The following is a 23,206-nucleotide window of genomic DNA, read 5'->3' on the forward strand; positions in this document are numbered from 1 at the left end:
CCAGGCTAGAGTGCAGTGGCTCGATCTTGGCTAACTGCAAGCTCTGCCTCCCGGATTCATGTGATTCTCCTGCCTCAGTCTCCCGAGTAGCTGGGATTACAGGCACGCACCACCACACCCAGCAAATTTTTTGTATTCTTAGTAGAGATTGGGTTTCACCATATTGGCCAGGCTGGTCGAAAACTCCCAACCTCAGGTGATCCGATCGCCTTGGCCTCCCAAAGTGCTCCCAATGAGCCACTGTGCCCGGCCCTCCTTTCTTTTTAAAGACAGGATCTTACTCTGTCACCCAGGCTGGAGTGCAGTGGCAATCACAGCTCACTTGCAGCCTCAAACTCTTGGGCTCAAGCAATCCTCCTGCCTCAGCCTCCTGAGTAGCTGGGATTACAGGCGCACAGCACCACACACGGCTAATTTTTTTTCGTTTTATTTTAAATACGGGGTCTCCAAGAGTTGGAGGCTGCAGTGAGCTATGATCGCACCACTGCATGCCAACCTGGGCAACAGCAGGAGACCTACCTCAAAAAAGAAAAGAAAGATGGGGTGTCGCTATGTTGCCCACGCTGGTCTCAAACTGCTGGCCTCAAGCGATTCCCCTGCCTTGGCCTCCCAAAGTGCTGGGAATATAGGCGTGAGCCACTGTGCCCAGCCCCCGGAACCTGCATTTCTAGGCACTGTGAAATACTGTTTTCCGCTGCATCTTCACACAGTGACACCCCCACACACCTACACATTCATAGTACAGTCACACAGTCACAGCCAACCTCTTATTCACATAGACTGATGTGGTATTGCCCTGACACATAGATTCCTGCGGGTACAATTTGGTTTCAACTATGCAACACTTAGACTCACAGAAGGTTCCACCAGCCAGTTGCACATGCACAGCCAGGTATGAAGTTCATGCACATATATGCATGTATTTGCACACACGTGCACATAGGCCTGGAGCCCTTCACAATCCTTCCAAGACCTGCGTCAGCTTTGAGCATGGAGCTTGGGCAGCCGTGAATATTCAGGGCCATGGTGTGGGCAGGGGCTTTTATTCTCACTTCCCTGTTATTTGCTGCACATTGCCACATCCTTCAGTTGAAGGAAGTGGGGAGTGGGCGGGATGTCGGGCTGGGTGACATCAGCTCTCTTCTGCCAGGCCAGGCCAGTGGCTCCCAGGCTGGGCTGGTAGCTGCCAGTGCTGACAACATGGGTGGAGGAAAAGGACTCTCGTGGCCTGAGCCTGATGCCAGCTGTCCAGAGCAGCCTGTGCTGCCATCTGGACCCCCCTCCTCAGCGGCCTGCTGTCCAGGGGAGCAGAAGGCAGGCTTAGAGGCATCCCTCCACCCTGAGCACTCCTGGGCCCTGCCTCTCTCACCTGGGCTGCGGCCAGGGCTGATTGCCACAAATGTGCACTTGTGTCCTGACAGCAGTAAGGGGCATGTCTCTGCCTCTCTCGCCTGGCTGGCTGGACTCCTCCAACATCGCCTTCTTCATTGCTTTCTTCATTTCACAAATCCTTGAGACTTTGAGCAACAGAATTTGCAGAGCCTGGGGAAAATGCACAGGCAGGGTTCCTCTTCAAAATTACAAACAATAGGCCGGGCGCAGTGGCTCACGCCTGTAATCCCAACACTTTGAGAAGCTAAGGCAGGGGAATTGCTTGAGGCCAGGAGTTTGAGACCAGCCTGGCCAACATGGTGAAACCCTGTCTCTACTGAAAATGCAAAAATTAGCTGCGCATGGTGGCAGGCGCCTGTAATCCCAGCTACTCAGGAGGCTGAGGCAGGAGAATCATTTGAACCCTGGAGGTGGAGGTTGCAGTAAGTCGAGATCACGCCATTGCACTCCAACCTGGGTGACAAGAGCTAAACTCTGTCTCAAAAAAAAAAAAAAAAAAAAAAAAAAATATATATATATATATATATATATATATATATATATATGTCTAAGGCAAATAAAACACAAGCAGGGCTGGGTGCGGTTGCTCATGCCTGTAATCCCAGCTCTTTGGGAGGCAGAGGCAGATGGATCACGAGGTCAGGAGGTCAGGAGATCGAGACCATCCTGGCTAACACGGTGAAACCCCGTCTCTACTAAAAAAAAAAAACAAAAAATTAGCTGGGCATGGTGGTAGGTGCCTGTAGTCCCAGCTACTCGAGAGGCTGAGGCAGGAGAATGGCGTGAACCGAGGAGGCGGAGCTTGCAGTGAGCTGAGATCGCGCCACTGCACTCCAGCCTGGGCGACAGAGCGAGACTCCGTCTCAAAAAAAAAAAAAAAAAAAGAGAAAAAGAAAACACAAGCAGAGTCAGGGGCATGGGAAGAGCGTTAGGATATCTGAGGTCTGAATATGTTCTAGGTGTTTGAAGAACAGCAGAGGGGCTGGTGGGTTGGCCAGACATGGTGGCTCACACTTGTAATCCCAGCACTTTGGGAGGCTGAGGCAGGAGGATCGCCTGAGCCAAGGAATTCCAGACCTGCCTGGGCAACTTGGCAAGACCCCCTCTCTACAAAAAATTTAAAAATTAGCTGGGCGTTGTGGGGCTCACCTGTAGTCCCAGCTACTTGGGAGGCCGAGGCGAGAAGATCACTTGAGCCCCGGTGTTTAAGGCTACAGTGAGGTGTGATAGCGTCACTGCACTCCAGCCTGGGCAACAGAGTAAGACCCTTGTCTCCTAACAAAATGAAAACAGACCGAGCACGGTGGCTCATGCCTGTAATCCCAGCAACTTGGGAGGCCGAGGCGGCAGATCACGAGGTCAAGAGATTGAGACTATCCTGGCCAACATGGTGAAACCCCGTCTCTACTAAAAGTACAAAAATTAGCTGGGTGTGGTGGTGCACGCCAGTAGTCCCAGCTACTTGGGAGGCTGAGGCAGGAGAATCATTTGAAGCCAAGAGGCAGAGGTTGCAGTGAGCCGAGGTTGTGCCACTGCACTCCAGCCTGGCAACAGAGCGAGACCGTCTCAATAAAAAAAAAAAAAAAGGAACAGAAATAAATTCACATGCATGACTTCACTTCATCCTCACAACAACCCCATCAGATGGGTGTGAATATTATTCCTATTTTACAGATGACAAAACTGAGAGCCAGAGAGGCTGAGTAATTTGCTCAAAAGTATACAGGCAGAGGTGAGAGATACTGTGAGTTCAGTTCTAGACTGCCACAATAAAGCAAGTGTCACAATAAAGTGATACACAAAATTTTTGGTTTCCTAGTGCATATAAAAGTTATGTTGACACTATACCATATGTATATTAAGTATGCAATAGCATTTTGTCTAAAACAACAATGCATATACCTTAATTTTAAGATACTTTATTAGCTTGGGCAACATAGTGAGACCTCATTTCTACAAAAAAAACCTTAAAAATTAGCTGGGCATGTTGGTGCTTGCCTGTGGTCCCAGCTACTTGGGAGGCTAAGGTGAGAGGATAGCTTGAGCCCAGGAGGACAAAGCTGCAGTGTGCTATGATCACAGCACTGCACTCCAGCCTGTGCAACACAGTGAGACCCTGTCTCAAAAATAAAACAAAAAAACCTTAAAAACTTTATTGCTGCCCAGGTGTGGTGGCTCACGCTTATAATCCCAGCACTTTGGCTGAGGCAGGCAGATCACTTGAGCCCAAGGGTTTGAGAACAGCCTGGCCAACATGGTGAAACCCCATCTCTACCAAAAAATACAAAAATTAGCTAGGCGTGGTGGCGCGCGCCTGCAGTTCCGGCTACTCCAGAGGCTGAGTCAGGAGAATCGCTTCAACCTGGGAGGCGGAGGTTGCAGTGAGCCGAGATGGCACCACTGTACTCCAGCCTGGGCGATAGAGTGAGATCCTGTTTCAAAAAAGACAAAAACCAAAAACAAAAAAACCTTTATTGCTAAGAAAAGCTAACCATCATCTGAGCCTTCGGCAAAGTCATAATCTTTTTCCTGGTGGAGGGTCCTGACTCAATGTCGATGGCTTCTGACTGATGAGGGTGGTGGTTGCTGAAGGTTGGGGTGGTTGTGGCAATTTTTAAAAATAGGAGAACAGGTCGGGCGCGGTGGCTCACGCCTGTAATCCCAACAATTTGGGAGGCTGAGGCAGGTGGATCACTTGAGGTCAGGAGTTCGAGACCAGCCTGGCCAACATGATACAACCCCGTCTCTACTAAAAATACAAAAATTAGCCTAGTGTGGTGGTGGGCATCTGTAATCCCAGCTACTTGAGAGGCTGAGGCAGGAGAATCTCTTGAACCCGGGAGGCAGAGGTTGCAGTGAGCTGAGATGGCACCATCACACTCTAGCCTGAGTGACAGAGTGAGACTCAGTCTCTAAATAAATAAATAAATAAGATACTAATAATAATACTTGAAAGTCAAATGTGCTCCTTGATCAGTGGGCTGCAGAATGGATGTTGTGTTAGCAGGCATGAAAACATCTCCTTGTACATCTCCATCAGAGCTCTTGGGTGACCAGTTGCATTGACAATGAGCAGTCATATTTTGAAATGAACCTTTTTTCTGCACAGGAAGTCTCAACTGTCGGCTTAAAATATTCAGTAAACAGATGTGCTGTCACCCAGGCTTTGTTGTTCTATTTATAGCGCAGAGGCCAAGTACACTTAACATCATTTTTAAAGTCCCCAGGATTTTCAGAATAGTAAATGAGAATTGGTTTCAGCTGAAAGCCACCAGCTGCATTAGCCCTTAACAAGAGTCAGCCTGTCCTTTGAAGCCAGTCATTGACTTCACTTCTCTCTAGGGTGAAAGTCCTAGCTGGCATCTACTTCCAATAGAAGACTATTTTGTTGGGCGGGCCCCGTGGTTCACACCTATAATCCTAGGAATTACAAGCCAGACTGGGCAACATGGTGAAACACCCTCTCTATAAAAATACAAAAAATTAGGTGGACATGGTGGCGCACACCTGTAATCCCAGCTACTCTGGAGGCTGAGGTATGAGAATCGCTTGACCTGGGAGGCGGAGGTTGCAGTGAGCCGCAATCTCGCCATGGCACTCCAGTCTGAGCAACAGGCTCTTCCCATTCCCCTGACTCTGTCTCAGAAAAAAAAAAAAAAAAAAAAGACTGGGAGCTGTGGCTCACACTTGTAATCCCAGCACTTTGGGGGGCTGAGGCGGGCGGATCACGAGGTCAGGAAATCGAGACCATCCTGGCTAACACAGTGAAACCCTGTCTCTACTAAAAATACAAAAAAAACCCCCCAAAAATTAGCCGGGTATGGTGGCAGGTGCCTGTAGTCCCAGCTACTTGGGAGGCTGAGGCAGGAGAATGGCGTGAACCCGGGAGGTGGAGCTTGCAGTGAGCCAAGATCGCGCCACTGCACTCCAGCCTGGGCGACAGAGCAAGACTCCGTCTCAAAAAAAAAAAAAAAAAAAAAAGACTATTTTGTCTACACTGAACAATTTGTTGTTGATTGTAGCCACCTTCATCAATAATTTTAGCCAGATTTCTTCTGGGTAACTTGCTGCAGCTTCTTTTTCTTTTTCTTTTTTTTCTTATTAAAACATGTTTACGGCCGGGCGCGGTGGCTCACGCTTGTAATCCCAGCACTTTGGGAGGCTGAGGCGGGCGGATCACGAGGTCAGGAGATCGAGACCACGGTGAAACCCTGTCTCTACTAAAAATACAAAAAATTAGCCGGGCGTAGTGGCGGGCGCCTGTAGTCCCAGCTACTGGGAGAGGCTGAGGCAGGAGAATGGCGTGAACCTGGGAGGCGGAGCTTGCAGTGAGCCGAGATCTCGCCACTGCACTCCAGCCTGGGCGACAGAGTAAGACTCCGTCTCAAAAAAAAAAAAAAAAAAAAAAAAAAATGTTTACTTTTTAGGCCACGCATGGTGGCCCATGCTTGTAATCCCAGCACTTTGGGAGGTCGAGGTGGGAGGTTTCCTTGAGCCCAGGAGTTCCAGACCAGCCTAGGCAACATGGTGAAACTCCATTGCTACAAAAAATACAAAAATTAAGGCCAGGCGTGGTGGCTCACGCCTGTAATTCTAGCACTTTGGGAGGCCAAGGCAGGCGGATCATGAGGTCAGGAATTTGAGATCAGCCTGACCAACACAGTGAAACCCCGTCTCTACTAAAAATACAAAAAATTAGCCGGGCGTGGTGGTGGGTGCCTGTAATCCCAGCTACTCAGGAGGCTGAGGCACACTTGAACCTGGGAGGTAGAGGTTGCAGTGAGCCAAGATTGCGCCATTGCACTTCAGCTTGGGCGACAGTGCAAGACTCTGTCTCAAAAAAAAAAAAAAAAAGCAAACAAACAAAAACCCAGAAAACAAAAATTAGCTGGGCACGGTGATGTGTGCCTGTAATCCCAGCTACTCAGGAGGCTGAGGTGAGAGGATTGCTTTAGCCCAGGAGGTCGAGGCTGGGGGCCACAATGAATGGGTACCATTTCTTGCTCTGTTTGCTGGAGAATACAGGTTACAATCAGAGTGGTGAGTGCTTTAATGGGGGTAGAAAAACCTGCAATGGGGGCCCAGAACATGGTCTGGGGCAGTCTGGCTGAAAAATGCTATCTTTTTTTTTTTTTTTTTTTTTTTTTTCCTGAGACGGAGCCTCGCTCTGTCACCCAGGTCACCCGAGCTGCAGTGCAGTGGTGTGATCTCAGCTCACTGCAAGCTCCGCCTCCCAGGTTCACCTCATTCTCCTGCCTCAGCCTCCCGAGCAGCTGGAACTACAGGCACCCGCCCCTGCACCGGGCTAGTTTTTTGTATTTTTAGTAGAGACAGGGTTTCACCGTGGTCTCGATCTCCTGACCGCGTGTTCTGCCCGTCTCGGCCTCCCAAAGTGCTGGGATTACAGGCGTGAGCCACCGCACCTGGCCTAAGCTATCTTTATACATTCATCCATTTGTTCAACAGATGTCTGTGGAGGGCCCACCAGGTGCTAAAGGCTAGGTTGAAGAAATGATGTTTACATTCATTTCCATTAATTTACATTGAACTGAAGTGCCAGCTAAGGCAATAAGGCAAGAAAAAGAAATAAGAACCAGACTGGGTGTAGTGGCTCATGCCCAGCATGAACATGGGTTCATGTAATCCCAGCACTTTGGGAGGCTGAGGTGTGAGGAGCTCTTCAACCCAGGAGTTTGAGACCAGCCTGGGCAACATGGCAAAACCCCATCTCTACAAAACAACAAAAACAAAAATTAGCCAGGCATGATGGTGCATGCCTGTAGTACCAGCTGCTACTCTGGAGGCTGAGGTGGGAGGATAGCCTGAGCCTGGGAGGTCGAGGCTGCGGTGAGCTGTGCAATGGTGCCACTGCACTCCAGCTTGGGCAACAGAGTGAGACCCTGTCTCAAATAAATAAATAAATAAATAAATATTTAAAAAAATAAAGAAATAAGAACTAGGCTGGGTGTGGTGGCTCACACCTGTAATTCCAGCACTTTGAGTTTGAGCTTTAGTTTGAGCTCAGGAGTTTGAGACCAGCCTGGGTAACATAGTGAGACCCCAGTCTCTATTTAAAAAATAAAAACAAGAGAACCAAAGTAGGGTATAAACCAGGTAGTACACAGTAGAACTGTTAGGAACATTACACTATCAGGTTCTCAATAATAACCTGATATCGAACAGGTTATTAAAAGCCTATTATGTTCTGGATTCTGTTCAGGATACTCAGGAGATAGTAATGAATACTACATTATTGTTAACATAATAATTAAAGTTTTCGTGCCCTCCTGCAGGTAATATTCCAGTGTGAGGAGACACAGACAAGAAATGTAATAAATAAATTACATAGTGTGGTATGAGGGGGGAAGAGTGGGAAAAGGTGGACCAGAAGTCCTAGGAGGTTGTATTATAATTTTAAGTGGGGGTGGGGTAAGAAAGAAAGAAATGCCTGAAAGGATGAGATATAGTAAAGACCTAAAAGATGTAAGGGACCTGCGGATTTTTTTTTTTTTTTTTTTTTTTTTTTTTTTTTTTTTTTTTGAGATGGAGTCTCAATCTGTTGCCCAGGCTGGAGTGCAGTGGCCTGATCTTGGCTCGCTGCAACCTCAGCCTCCCGGGCTCAAGCGAGTCTCCTGCCTCACCCTCCCAAGTAGGTGGAACTACAGGCACCCGCCACCACACCCGGCTGATTTTTGTATTTTTAGTAGAGATGGGGTTTCACCATGTTGGCCAAGCTGGTCTCAAACTCCTGACCTCAAGTGATCCACCTGCTTTGGCCTTCCATGGTGCTGGGATTACAGGCCTGAGCCACTGCACCTGGCCAACCTGCGGATATTTGGGGGAAGAGTTCCAGGTGGAGAGAATTGGAAGTGCAAAGGGCCTGAGGCACCAGCATGCTTGCTGTGTCCAGAAACAGCTAGACCAGTATGGCTGGGGCTGAGGGCAGGGAGGTGACTGGGCATATCTAGCAGGACTGTGTGGGCCACGAGAGGACTTTGACTTTTCCTCTGAGTGAGGTAAGAGCTATTAGGGCTCTGAGTAGAGGAAGATCATGATCCGAATCGAGTTCTAACAGGCTCCCACAGGGTCAGATGTTACCATTTATTAAACATTTACTGAGTGCCAGACACTATTCTGTTCAATATGGTTTGATCTCATTTCATTCTTACATGGACCCTGTAGGGAATATCATTCCATTTCACAGAAGAGAAACTGAGGCTCACAGAGTTTAAGACACTGACCCATGGCCGCACAGCAATAATCTTCAGCGCCTGGGTGTCAAGGTAAAGTAAGCCAGCCTCTCTCTCCCCCAAGCATTTCAGACAAGGATCGGTGGCTGCAGAGCGCACCCGTCTTCGGGAACGGCGTCTGTGTCCCTGTCTGTCTGTTTCTATTTCCACACGTCCCTGTCTGTCTCCACGCGCCTCTGCCTGTGCGTCCCCCATCTGTGCCCAAGCCGCCGTCTCTCTGCGCCCGGCCCCCGCACATCAGAGCTATTTCGGGTTTAAGGCTTAAAAGCCCAACAGCTCGGAGGAGACGCTTCCTCCGGCCCCCGGCTCGGACCACGCGCCGCACGCGGCCAGCTCTGGGAGCTCCCAGTTTTTTCTGCGGGATCCCCGAGCCGGGGAAGCCCCCGCGGGAGGAAGGGTGGGGGCTGGGGCGACCTGGGCCCGGAGGCTCTCGGCCCCCCAGTGGCCAACCCCGGCATTGACGCCGTCAGGAGCCCAGCCGTACGTCAGCTGTCGCCCTGGCAACGGGCGGGCGACGTCACCACATTGGTGGTGCGTCAGCCCGCTGACGTCACGCCCCAGGAGAGGCAATAGGCAAGGGGCGGGGGCGGGTCCTAGGCCTGGCCGGCAGGGGGAGCCCTGGGGCACTGATGGCAGATGCGTTTGGCTTGGTCTTGCAGGAGGCCCTGGCCCTGCCGACATGGCCACCGCAGCCCCAACGGCGCGCTAGGTTGGCGAGATGAAGAGAAGTCGCAGTGCCCTGTCCGTGGCAGGGACCGGGGACGAGGTGCGAGAGGAGGGGCTTGGGCTAGGGGCGGGGCTTCGCCCCTGGGGAGACTAGCGCCCTCTAGTGACCACGGCTATTTCCTGAACGTGGCTTCACTACCTCCAAGCTGTGAGGAGTTTGGTCCCCTTGTGCCTCAGTTTACCCCCTTGATTCCATTTTTCTCCTGCTGCCCTGATTAAGAGGCTCTCACCCGGCCCAGGGACAGCAGGCAGAGGCTTCTCAAATGAGGAGAGGATTTTGGCGAGGAGGTGGGAGGGGGCACTAGGGGTAGTGAGGTCTTGAGAGTCTCAGACGTGAGGGATGGGAGGGGGGCATTGACATTAAGACCAAGAGGGGCCCTCTTAGATGTGGAGGTTGGAAAGAGACCCTAAAAAGGTGATGTGTTAGAGAGGTCTCACACTTGAGACAGAATGTCTAGATGTTACAGACCCCAAGGCTGGGGCATCGAGAGGGGACCCCACAAAAATTATGGCTGAGAAGAGGCACTCTCAGACCTAAGGGATGGTAGGGCACCCTCTGTGGGAGGGGTCAGCGAGTGGCTCACACGTGAAGGGGAGCCTATACCCCCATTAACTACTCCCTTAGACAGCTAGGTAGGGGTGTTCTTGAGGAGAGGGGCTCAGAGCTTCCCAGCCAGGCCACGCCCCTATTCCACTTTGTCCCTCCCCAGAGGTCGAGGGAGACCCCCGAATCCGGCCGTGCCAACATGCTGGGGGCCGACCTGCGTCGCCCTCGCCGCCGCCTCTCGTCCAGTCCTGGCCTGGGCTGGGCCCAGCCTGAGCCCTCGGACCCTGGGGTCCCTCTGCCGCCACGGCCCACCACGCTGCCGCTGCTGATCCCACCGCGGATTTCCATCACCAGGGCCGAGAACGACAGGTAGGTACGAGAGGGAGCAGAGTGGGAGGTGGGTTAGGGAGGCACAGTGCCAACTGGGCTAGGTCCAGCCACCAGCCCTTCCCGATCTCCATGCTCCCTGCCGTTTGCAAAACTAGCTGCAACTTGTCCTGTGGCGGGCTGTGACACCCCTACCCCAAGGCACCCTTCGCGGGCTCTAGGAACCCCTTATTTCATTTTCCAGCTGCCTGAGTCAGCAAGGGGCAGGACTGAGGAAAGGAGTGTCATGTCTCCAACCCCCAAGATGCTCCCATATTCACAGAGCTGGGGCAGGTTGATCAGGCGGCTGTGCACCGGCTTTCCTGTCCCCGCCTGGGAGGATCAGGTTTCTTCTCCGCCTTGAAGGGGATGGTGGAGTCTTGGAAGGGGTCTGGACTGGCATTTTTCTGTCTCCTGGGGAGATGTGAGAAATATCTGCGAGCTCTGGGTTCACACAGCACCTCTTGCTGATTCTCATCTGGGGACCTTTCAGGTACCCAACCAGTTTCCCAGAGTACTCAACCCTCCTCTTGACTCAAGAATAAGCTGGAAAGTCAGACAGCTGAGCTGGTCCTGGCTTCTGGCCGGCCCCTGCCCCCATGCCCTCCTCTGGTCACCGCTCTCGGCAGTTCCAATCCACCCCCACCCCCATCTACTCAATTGGAGGGTTCCAGGGTCTCTGTTTCCATCATGGTCCAATGGTTCATTTCCAGATAGGGAGAGCAAGTGACTGTCTCTCGTCCCTGGAGCTGCTTAATTATACCTCCCCACGCCCATCCCACTAGCCTCAGGTCCAGATCAATTTATCCCCCAGCTCAGGCCACCGCTCCTCGTTTCCTCCTTCTTCTGCAACCCCAGCTGTGGCCTGACACCCCCACCCACCTCACATTACGCACTCCCACCCCCTTCCAGATCTCTAACCAACGTTACAGCATCCCCCCGCCAAGAATTTGGCCCAGCCCAGGACTCTCAAATATGATCTGGGGAGAACTCGCAGCCCCTGCAAATTCCCTAGAAGCCGTTTTGAGTGTGTAATGGGGGGGAGTTCCTGAGAGAAGTGGGGAACACAGTTTTGGCCCTTGGAATACCCGGCGGCTGCTGATGGGGGGGCCGGTTTTTGCTCGGCGTTCGCCCACGCCGGGAGCCCCCTCTGGCGGGGAGAAAAGTGGCTGTGGGGGTTGAAGACCGGCAGTCTTTTTTTTTTTTTTTTCAAATAAGGAGAAGGGCGCGGGGGGAGGGCGGTGGCAGACGGCATCGCCTGCCCTGGGGAGCCCGTGACAGGGGGCGCACGGGGGCAGGGGTCTGGTCCCCGGGTCGCGCAGCAGAGCAGTTTCGCGTTCGAGCTCTTATCGGCGTGGGGGGAGAGGTGGGACACGCGGGCGCGTGCACTCCCCCCGCCCAGCAGCCAGCCTTGGGGGGGGGTTGAGGGGGATGGGGGCGCACTCGGATCCCGCTCGCTCTCTGCTCGCTCGCTCGGCGCGGCGCTGGGGGAGGCGGGAGCGTGAGTCACGGCGACTCCCGATTTAGGTGCCGGAAGGGGGGCTCTGCTGGCGGGGGCCGCAGGGAGGAGGCTCGCCTGTTTACTCGCCTGAAAAGGGCACGGGGGTGCGCTCCGCGGCTACCCGGGACCTTCCTCAGTTTACCTCTCAGAAGCGCTTTAGAAGAGGCATGGATGTATAGAGCGGTGGGCGGGCAGCTGCGGTATCCGCCACAGGGTGTCTTCCTGGAGCCACAAGGGAACCAATGGGACACACCCCAGAAATACCCCAGAGGCCCCAGGCCGACCACACACATACACTCACGCACACGCACACACTAACATACATAGACGCCCTCCGACACTACAGTCAGACGACAGAGGCCGAATCGCGTGCACAACTCCGCAAGCACACACCGACCACAAACGCAACCAAGCGCTTGAGAACACATTCACAGTCCCGAGGCCACCTGAAAAAAGACCACGTAGGGATGCACATCCTCCAAATAGGTAGCACATGTGCGCACACATCCTTCACCCACAGACACACACAGTTATACACACAGCCAAATCCAGAGAAACGGGCAGACAACAGCAGCCAACCACGTGCGCACACACACTTCCAGCAGACACTGAAAACACAGACAACCCTCGGAAGAGGCCACGTGCGCGCACATCCCGCCCCGGGCCCGCACCATCACTATCCTCCGACGCACAGACAGGAGATCCCACACACTCTGCCGCCGCCCGCTGCAGGCACCGCGCCGGTGGCACTAGGACCACTCCTCAAAAACTACCCCCGGCCAGGGGTAGCGACGAGGACACGCCAGCACCGGACTCCGCCCTCGCCATGATGGACCGACTGACTGACACTCTGGCAACCAGTCCGGTGTCTTCTTCCAGATCGGATTAACCGTTTAACTCCTTCGTGCCCGTGCGCGCCGCGGCCAAGCAGGGTGCTTTGAAGACAGCCGAGTTCCAGCGCCCCCTCCCAGCCCGGAGCGGGGATCTGCGTAGGCGGGAAGGGCCCCCCCTCCTTAGGTAGCTGCCCCCCGCTGGCCCGGACGGAGGAGGAGGGGGGCGGCGCTGACAGCCGCGGCGGGCGGGGGGCGGGGAGGGGCGGGACGGGGCGGAGGAGCCGGGGCTGGCGCCGAGCTGGGCGCGGAACGCGGAGCGCGGAGAGCGCCGCCCGGCACTGAGCAGAGCTCCAAGCGCCGAGAGGCAGCCGCAGAGCCCGGCCCGGGGGCGATTGGCCCGCAGCGCCCCCGGGTCTGTCCCCGGGGCGCCATGGCCCTACTGCGGCCGGGCGCACCCGCGGGGCCCTGGGCTCGCTGGCTTGTGCGCAGCTAAGCGGGGTGTAGGTTGGAAGGGCCAGGGCCCCCCGGGGCGCAAGTGGGGGCCGGCGCCATGGAGCCCCCGACCGTCCCCTCGGAAAGGAGCCTGTCTCTGTCACTGCCCGGGCCCCGGGAGGGCCAGGCCACCCTGAAGCCTCCCCCCCAGCACCTGTGGCGGCAGCCTCGGACCCCCATCCGTATCCAGCAGCGCGGCTACTCCGACAGCGCGGAGCGCGCCGAGCCGGAGCGGCAGCCGCACCGGCCCATAGAGCGCGCCGATGCCATGGACACCAGCGACCGGCCCGGCCTGCGCACGACCCGCATGTCCTGGCCCTCGTCCTTCCATGGCACTGGCACCGGCAGCGGCGGCGCGGGCGGAGGCAGCAGCAGGCGGTAAGACTCCCCGCGGCGGATGCGCGCGGAACGGATGGGCGCGCAGGGAGGAGGCAACTCGAGCTGCCGGCCGCAGGGGGCGCTAGGATGCGGGTGGGGTCGGTTTGGCTGGCGGGGGCGGAGGGAATTCGGCTGCGGGGGCGTCTAGGACCTGGCCCCTGATTGTGCGCGCTACGGGAGGCTTCCTGCTGAAGCCCATCTTGGGGTCCATTTAGGGGGCGCCATGCTGCGCGTGGTGTTAACGAGGTCTGGGTTGGGGAAGGGGGCTGCACCTTTAGGGGTCTGTATTCTTAGTAACAGTGCAGGACAGCTGCTAAGCTGGGAACCACTTGGAGGGACCTTCCTGGGAGCACTATACTGAGGGCTAGATTCGCAGTGTTTGGGGTACTCTTGGGGCACTCCGTAAGGGGGTGCCTGCTAGGACCAGTATCTTTAGTTCAGGGTGGGATGCTCTCAGGGTCCTTCTAGGGGATAGAGGACTCTATTGCGGGGATGTTAGTGGACTCCTCCTGCAGCAGCTGGGGTCAGAAATCCAGAGGGTGCCTCTTGGGGGAGCACTGTTTTGGGAGCCTTGTGTTAGGTTGGAGTTCCCCTCTCAGGGCAAGAGTGTTAGGGTTAAGTAGCTGTTCAGAGGCAGGAAACAGTGGAGGGGGGCCGCAGTCCCAGCACAGAGGGAAGGAGTCCCCGACTGCAGAGGTGACAGCATAGTGAGGGTGCGTATGTATTGAGCTTGGTCTCCTCTGAGGGTATCCTCCGACTGACCTCCGTTTGCTCCAGCTGTCCGGGTATGACCAGCTGTGGCTGCCTCAGTTGTGTGCTCTGTGTGAGCTTCTGGGGTCTTGTGATGGTGACACGATGACTATGTGTCCTCCAGGGACAGTGTGACTGTGTATTTCCAGGGTAGTGTGACTGTGTGTTTCTGGGACAGGGTTTGTGACAGTGACTGTGTGTGCTCTAGGAACGCTATGACTGTCACAGGGTGACTGTGGCCTCATGGGATGCAGTGATTGGGATAGAGTGACTGTTTCTGCTCCTAGGACAGTGATTGTGCAATGGTGTCGGTGGTCTAGGGACAATGTGATTGTGACAGTGTCATTTCTGGCATGCAGTGATTGTGGCACTGGGGTGTTTACACTTGGGGAACAACGTGATTGAGTTCGTGGAACAGTCTGTGCTCCTTGGACACTGTGATTGAAACACCGTGGCTGTGTGTTAGCCTTCGCCAGGTGCTCACGTCTGAGCATCGGTGCTCCGACATGTGGTCTGTGTTCCCTCTGCCTGGTGTATCCTAAGAACTGGTGTCCCCTAACCACCTGGTGTTCTTATTGTTCCTGCTCTGATGGTGCTCCAGGGTCTGATTGCTTGTGGTCCAGCGATGTGTGCAACTGACAGCTTTGCCTGTGTGCTCTACCTGGATGCCCCACTGCTGGGGATATCACCAAGACGGTCAGATTGGGGCTTCTTATCCCTGGAGCTCCTGAGTGAGGCCCCTCTAAGATGTAGCCCTACTCTTCCTAAGTCTCTTGGGGGTCTTCAGCAGTCATTGCAGCCCTCCAGGCCACCCCCACCTCTGTTCTGGTCACCCCCCAGCCCCAGTCCCCCTGCACCCCTGTACCTATCAGGAAGTAAGTGTCATGGGCCCAGCATACATGCGCTGACATTTCCCAGAGGGAACTGGAGAGAGGCTGAAGGAAGAGAAAGCTGCAATCAACAGAAAATGCTAAAACTGGGGCAGGGGGCCAAACTGGCACAGGTCACTGTCCTAAGACACCAAGGGGTGGGTGAAATGAATTAGGATCCGGGCCCCATTTCTTTGCAAGGCTCCAGGGACTCCTCCTAGCCTGGTCTCTGGGACACTGAGTCTTAGGTGACAGTGGCTGAGTGGTAATAATCATCATTATTTTGGTGGGTATCCATCTCGCAATGGCTCACCCTCCGGCTCCATGCCAGGGACTTTTCCATATGCATCCTCATCCCCAGTGCCCTGGGTATTCCAGCAGGGTATTCCTGCTGGCATATGGGGAAACTAGAGCCCAGAGACAAAACCCTTTCTCTTTTTTTTTTTTTTTTGACGGAGTCTCCCCTGTCACCCAGGCTGGAGTGCAGTGGCGTGATCTCGGCTCACTGCAACCTCTGCCTTCCGGATTCCAGTGATTCTCCTGCGTCAGCCTCCAGAGTAGCTGAGATTACAGGCGCCCACCACCACACCTGACTAATTTTTGCATTTTTAGTAGAGATGGGGTTTCACCATGTTGGCCAGGCTGGTCTCGAACTCCTGACCTCAGGTGATCCGCCCTCAGCCTCCTAAAGTGCTGGGATTACAGGCATGAGCCACTGCACCCGGCTAAACCTTTTATCTTTCTCACCCAAGCTCACACAACCAGGAGATAGGGGAGCTGGAATTGCAACACAGGTCTGCCCAATTCCTGTGCATCTTTGTATAAGTGTCTTGCCCTCTCTGAGCCTTAATTTTCCAGTCTGTAAAGTGGGGCTGTTGTTGGCACTGCCATGTGGGGGTCACTTTAAGGGTTCTGTGAGCTTGGGGATGTGTGTAAAGGACTTAACATAATCAGTAGATCTCCATTCAGGGACCTAGACTAAGGAGGGGGGACCTGGGTGGATCCCATTTCTCCAGGGTGAGTAGAAAAAACAGGAACCTTAACCACATCCCCACGTAGACTCGGGTTTCTGTTTCACTGTGGGCCTGTGCACCCTTCAGTGTGTGTGCTGAGGTCCAAAGCTGGGACTGATGGGTGGGCTGTAGCTGGCATCGGTGCCAGGGTCCTCCCCCATTCCCAGGGAAAAGGAGGAAGGTCTCTGATGGCAACCTCAATGCTTAGAACAGACATTTCTTCAAAAAGGGGGTTTTACCAGGGCACATACAGGATTCAGTGCTCCCCACATTGGAGTTCATCCAGCTACCGCAAAAGGAGTCCAGCGAGCTCCCCGATTTGGGTCAAAGGAATCCCCAGAGAGAGGGCCCTGCCCACCCCCAACCCAAGATGTCATCCAAACCTCCCCTCCAGACCTGAGGATGTATGAGATGGCTGAGTCATGGCACAGCCACGATCTGTCAAGAGGCAGATGGAGATGGAGGAAGAGGAGGACTTTGGTGGTGGGGGGTGGGGAGCTGACTGAACTGGGGACGGGGCCAACATACAGACCCTGCATCCCCCCTCCCTGGGCCTTAAAACTTCCCCATCGAGGTGGGGGCAGAGCGTGGCCCCAGGAGCAGGTGGAGGCAGCCGAGCTGGGGTCTCCGTCTGGTCGCTGGTCTCTGGCTCCACTTGGGTCCTCGCCTCCCCCTTGTCCCTGGCGCTCCCAAGTCCCTGGATGTGGGTTGGGAGCGGGTCTCCCCGCGCGCCCTCTGCCGGACGACGAGGAAGGCACAGCTTGGGTGTGCGCTCCCAGCGCGGACCTGCCACAGGGACGCCGCCAGTTCCGGAGCAAAGCAAAGTCGCCGCCACCGTCGCTGCGCCCAGTATTATTATTTTATGCTTATTGAGCGTCCTGGAGAGCGGGCGCCAGGCCGGCTGACCGCAGGCTGCGTGTGGGGTCCTCGCCCTCCCGGCTTGGGACCAGGCCGCTTTCCCCATGCGCCAGTCCCTGCCACACGCTGCGGGGACTGCCGTCTGGAGGACAGGGAGGAACCTGGCCGAAAAGTTGCAGCCGTGGAGTTCCCGTCCCGCCTCCGCGCGCTTGCCCGGCAGGCCGGTGAACCCCAGCATCCTTGGCTCTGCACTTCTGCCCGGGAAACAGAGACCATGGGAGTTCCCCAAGGTCACACAGCGAGGAAGGTGAGAATAGGAGTTAAAAACCAGATCTCGGCCGGGCGCGGTGGCTCTGTAATCTGAGCACTTTGGGAGACCGAGGTGGGCGGATCACGAATGAGGTCAGGAGTTTAAGATAATCCTTGCCAACATGGTGAAACCCCGTTTCTACTAAAAATACAAAAATTAGCCGGGTATGGTGGCACACGTCTGTAATCCTAGCTACCCGGGAGGCTGAGGCAGGAGAATCGCGTGAACCCGGGAGGCGGAGGTTGCAGTGAGTCGAGATGGCACCACTGCACTCCAGCCTGGCAGCAGAGCGAGACTCTGTCTCAAAAAAAAAACCAAAAACCAAAAAACAGATCTCCTCCACTCCAGACCCCTGGGTAACATTCACATGGCAGCCCTGCCCGTTGACTCGCTGTGTGACTTGGGGCCAGTGCTTGTGCCTCTCTGAGCCTCGGTTTCCTCATCAGTCAAACGGGGCTGAAAAATAAGAACTGTCCACCCCCAGGGCTGTGGTGAAGCTGATATGTTTGACGTAGGCGCTGGGCAGCCAGGAGCTGGTGTTCTGAGAAAGTACTTCCTCAAATGACATCAGCAGAGAGAAAGGGGGCGTCCCCCAAGCCGCAAACCCGGCTGAGGGGAGGGTGCCCCATATTTCATTGGTAACAGATTGACTGCAGGCTCTTATGACTTTAGGAAAACTGGGGCTTTGAACCTGGGAGAGCCACAGTTTGGCAGGGTGAGAACAGAATTGTGAGGGCATCTGAGCCCACTCTTTTCATTGTGGAGTATGAAAGGGTTCAAATCTGGCTGGGCACGGTAGCTCATGCCTGTAATCCCAGCACTTTGGGAGACTGAGGCGGGTGGATTATTTGAGGTCAGGTGATTGAGACCAGTCTGGCCAACATGGTGAAACCCCGTCGCTACTAAAAATACAAAAATTAGCCAGGTGGTAGTGGCGCATGCCTGTAATCCCAGCTACTGGTGAGGCTGAGGCAGGAGAACTGGTTGAGCCTGGAAGGCGGAGGTTGCGGTGAGCCGAGATTGGGCCACTGCCCTCCAGCCTGGGCGAGAGAGTGAGACCCTGTCAAAAAAAAAAAAAGAAAAAAAAAAAAGGAAGGAAGGAAGGAAAGAAAAGAGTTAAAATCTGCTTTTGTCCAGGCGAGGTGGCTCACACCCAGCACTTTGGGAGTGATGTGGGAGGATTGCCTGAGGCTAGGAGTTTGAGACCAGCCTGGGCAACATAGTGAGACCCTGTCTCTACAAAAAGAAAAAAGTAAAATAAGTAAATCCAGCTTTTGTCCTGTACTCGCTGTGTGACCTTCACCTGTCAGAGCCTCAGTCTCCTCATTTCTAGCAGATTCGTTCATTCCACAAACACTGAGCACCTTCAGAACTGTGGCTGAGAATGCTGTAGACCAAGTTTGTCCAACCCGTGGCCCAGGATGGCATTGAATTCAGCCCAACACAAATTCGTAAACTTTCTTAAAACAATGAGATTATTTTTTTCTTTTTCTTTTTCTTTTCTCATTAGCTATTGTTAGTGTTAGTGTATTTTATGTGTGGCCCAAGACAATTCTTCGTCTTTCAGCGTGGCTCAGGGATGCCAAAAGATTGCACACCCTTGCCATAGACACAATCCCTGCTGCCCTGAAATTGTCGGACTAGAGGGTGAAGCAGAAATAGCAAGTAAAGGGCCGGGTGCGGTGGCTCAGGCCTGTAATCCCAGCACTTTGGGAGGCCGAGGCAGGTGGATCACTTGAGGCCAGGAGTTCAAGACCAGCCTGGCCAAAACATGGCAAAACCCTGTCTCTACTAAAAATACAAAAATTAGCTGGGCGCACGCCTGCAATCCCAGCTACTTGGGAGGCTGAGGTGGGAGGATTGCATGAACCCAGGAGGCGGGGCTTGTAGTGAGCCGAGATTGAGCCACTTCACTCCAGCCTGGGCGACAGAGCCAGACTCCATCTCAAAAAAAAAAAAAAAAAAAAAGAAATAGCAAGTAAAGCTGTATGATAATTCAAGATGGTCACACATAGGATATGAAAAAAAGAGGGATCCTGAGGTCAGGGAAGGCCTCTCTGAGGAGATAACATTTGAACAAAGACCCAAATAAAACGAGGGAGGTAAGGGCCGGGCGCGGTGGCTCACGCCTGTAATCCCAGCACTTTGGGAGGCCGAGGCAGGTGGATCACAAGGTCACGAGTTCAAGACCAGTCTGGCCAGGATGGTGAAACTCCATCTCTACTAAAAATACAAAAATTAGCTGGGCGCGGTGGCAAGCGCCTGTAATCCCGGCTACTCAGGAGGCTGAAGCAGAAGAACTGCTTGAACCCAGGAAGTGGAGGTTGCAGTGAGCCAAGACCGTGCCAGTGCACTCCAGCCTGGGTGACAGAGCAAGACTCTGTCTAACAAAAGACAAAAGAGGGAGGTTGCTACATGGGTGTCTGATGGAAGAGGGTGCCAACCAGAGGGAAGACCAGTGCAGAGGTCCTGTGGTGGGAGTGTGTCTGACACGTTGGAGGCAAGTGTGTCTGAGGCAGAGTGAGCGTGGAGGCAGTGGAGAAAAAGGAGGGAGCGAGGTGACAGGCAGCTCATGTAAGGGCTCATAGGCCATGAGGCCATGATCAAGGTTGGCTTTAGGCCTCAGTTTATGTCTGGCTTCCTAGGACGGGACAAGCATCATTGGGCTGGAAGGAAATTCATCCATAAAGGGCTTGTGTAGCCTCATGGCTAAAATTCCTGTCTCTGAAGCCAGACAGCTGGGTCCATAATCCAGCTCTGATCTTTCTAGATTGGGAGACCCTGGCCAAGTCACTCCTCTCTGGGCCTCAGCTTCCCCGTCTCTGAAATGGGCCTAGTAAAAACCATATTCCCAAGGGCTGATCTGACGAACTGGCAAAACAATTCAGAGAAGCTAAGGGCATTGAAATCTTAATGGTCAGTGAACAAAAATGCATTTCTGGGACAGGTATAGTGGCTCATGCCCAACACACTTTGGGAGGCTGAAAGGGAGGCGGATCACTTCAGCCTGGAAGGTGGAGGTTGCAGTGAGCCAATATCATGTCACTTGCACTGCAGTCTGGGTGACAGAGTGAGACGCTGTAAAAAAAAAAGTATCACCTGGTAGGTATCTGGTGGGTATTTTGTGAGGATTAAATGAGATCATAAGACTAGGTGTGGTGGCTCATGTCTGTAATCCCAGCACTTTGGGAGGCCAAGGCAGGCAAATCACTTGAGTCCAGGAGCTCAAGACCAGCCTGGGCAACATAGGAAAACCCCATCTCTAGAAAAAGTACAAAAAATTAGGCCGGGCGCGGTGGCTCACGCTTGTAATCCCAGCACTTTGGGAGGCCGAGGCGGGTGGATCATGAGGTCAGGAGATCGAGACCACAGTGAAACCCCGTCTCTACTAAAAAAATACAAAAAAATTAGCCAGGCGTGGTGGCGGGCGCCTGTAGTCCCAGCTACTCGGAGAGGCTGAGGCAGGAGAATGGCGTGAACCTGGGAGGCGGAGCTTGCAGTGAGCCGAGATTGTGCCACTGCACTCCAGCCTGGGCGACAGAGAGAGACTCCGTCTCAAAAAAAAAAAAAAATTAGTCAGGATGGTGGCGCACATGCTACTCAACTACTCAGGAAGCTGAGGTTGAAGGATCGCTTGACCGCAGGAAGTTGAGACTGCAGTGAGCTATGATCGTGCCACTGTACTCCAGCCTCGATGACAGAGTGAGATCCTGTCTCAAAAGAGAGAGAGAGAGAGGCCGGGCGCGGTGGCTCACGCTTGTAATCCCAGCACTTTGGGAGGCCGAGGCGGGCGGATCACGAGGTCAGGAGATCGAGACCACGGTGAAACCCCGTCTCTACTAAAAATACAAAAAATTAGCCGGGCGTGGTGACGGGCGCCTGTAGTCCCAGCTACTCGGAGAGGCTGAGGCAGGAGAATGGCGTGAACCCGGGAGGCGGAGCTTGCAGTGAGCAGAGATCATACCACTGCACTCCAGCCTGGGCGACAGAGCGAGACTCCGTCTCAAAAAAAAAAAAAAAAAAAAAAAAAAAAAAAAAAAAAAAAAAGAGAGAGAGAGAGAGATCATAGCTAGAGGCACTGGATGCACAGGAAGCTTTCTAAAGGGTTAGTTGCTATCATCACCATCATCATCATTATCATCATCATCATCATCATCTATACCCTCTGGCTAGTATAGTGATTTGCATATTATAAGCCTTCAGTAAATATTTGTCAAATAATGATAATAACTGTAGCTCATATTGAGTGCTTACTAGGTTCAGACACTTTTCTGAGCCTTTTAGGTGTCCATTCATGGGGTGAGTGGTAGTATTATACCCATTTTACAACTGGGGAAACTGAGGCTCAATGAAGTGAAGTGACTAGCCCAAGATCAAATGGCTAAGAAGTGCCAGAGGCCACACGCAAGCCCAGGCCTCCTCACTCTGGGACCCATGGCATCAGAGCCAACATTAGAGAAGGAAAGATATTTCACAGAGGTGGACTCAAAAATAGAGATTCACTGTTGGGCGCGGTGGCTCACATAGGTGGATCACTTGAGGCCAGGAATTCGAGACCAACCTGGCCAACATGGTGAAACCCCATTTCTACTAAAAATACAAAAAAAATTAGCCAGGTATTGTGGCACATGCCTGTACTTGGGAGGCTGAGGCACGGGAATCCTTTGAACCTAGCAAGCAGAGGTTGCAGTAAGCCAAGATTGTGCCACTGCACTCCAGTCTGGGTGACAGTGCGAGACTGTCAAAAAAGAAAGAAAGAAAGAGAGAAAGGGAGAAAGGGATGAAGGGAGGAAGGAGAAAGGAAAGGAAGGAAGGAAGGAAGAAAGGAAGGAAGGAAGGAAGGGGAAGGGGAAAAGGAAGAGGAAAAGGAAGAAAAAGGAAGGAAGGAAGGGAAGGAGAAAAGGAAAAGAAAGAAAGAGAGAGAGGAAGGAAGGGGAATAGAAAGGACAGGAAGGAAGGAAGAAAGAAAAAGAAAGAAAAGAAAGAAAGAAAGAAAGATGAAGGAAGGAAAGAAAGAAAAGAAAATAGAGATTCACCCTCTTTTCTCTTTTTTTTCTTGAGACAGGGTCTCACTGTCTCAAGATGGTGCAGTGGCACCATCATAACTCATTGCAACCTCAACCTCTTGGCTCAGGTGATCTTCCCACCTCAGCCTCCAAAGTAGCTGGGACCACAGGCTCATCCCACTATGCCTTGCTAATTTTTGTCATCTTTTGTAGAGATGGGATCTCGCCATGTCACCTGGGCTGGTCTCGAACTCCTGGGCTCAAGTGATCCTCCCGCCTTCACCTCCCAAAGTGATGGGATTACAGGCGTGAGCCACCACACCCGCCTTCTAGGGGTGTCTTTTTTTCGTTTTTTTTTTTTTGAGATGGAGTCTCACTCTGTCACCCAGGCTGGAGTGCAGTGGCGCAATCTCGGCTCACTGCAAGCTCCGCCTCCCGGGTTCACGCCATTCTCCTGCCTCAGCCTCTCTGAGTAGCTGGGACTACAGGCGCCCGCCACCACGCCTGGCTAATTTTTTTGTATTTTTTTTAGTAGAGACGGGGTTTCACTGTGGTCTCGATCTCCTGACCTCGTGATCCGCCCGCCTCGGCCTCCCAAAATGCTGGGATTACAAGCGTGAGCCACCGCGCCCAGCCTAGGGGTGTCTTAAGAGTTGTAAGACACATCTCAGAAGCTGTGGGTGGCATTCTAGGTTGTCCCCAAGGACTGTGGGGTGCATCTTGGGATTCTGTTCTAGGGTGTGAGACTGTCTTAGGAGCTTGACAGGAATCTAGTTGTGTCCCTGGGGTCTATTGGGACACCCCAGATTTTGCTGGCATCTCCATGGTTACTAGGGCATCCCCTGAGTCTGAAGGCATTCCTGAGGTTGTCTTGGGATCTCAGCACTTGTGGGGGCATCTCAGAGATGCTATAGA

At 53.5% G+C, this 23,206-nt stretch overlaps 1 protein-coding gene across 5 annotated transcripts in view; it reads left to right on the forward strand.

The window, feature by feature from the left end:
- Positions 1–23,206, forward strand: part of PDE4A (phosphodiesterase 4A) — a 68,880-nt gene that overhangs the window by 3,301 nt on the left and 42,373 nt on the right. Inside the window, exons 2-4 of one of the 5 annotated variants that reach the window (XM_063615998.1) lie at positions 8,575–8,675; positions 9,302–9,408; positions 10,079–10,284. In XM_063615998.1, coding sequence (XP_063472068.1) covers positions 9,361–9,408; positions 10,079–10,284 — 254 coding nt within the window. In that variant the 5' untranslated portion in view covers positions 8,575–8,675; positions 9,302–9,360. Of the gene's footprint in view, positions 1–8,574; positions 8,676–9,300; positions 9,409–10,078; positions 10,285–11,481; positions 13,486–15,577; positions 17,283–23,206 lie in introns of those variants that run through there. The other 4 variants (XM_055238500.2, XM_063615999.1, XM_055238499.2 and 1 more) reach the window with 4 other exon arrangements.

Source organism: Symphalangus syndactylus, chromosome 13, assembly GCF_028878055.3.
Source record: "Symphalangus syndactylus isolate Jambi chromosome 13, NHGRI_mSymSyn1-v2.1_pri, whole genome shotgun sequence".
Taxonomy (NCBI): Eukaryota; Metazoa; Chordata; class Mammalia; order Primates; family Hylobatidae; genus Symphalangus; species Symphalangus syndactylus.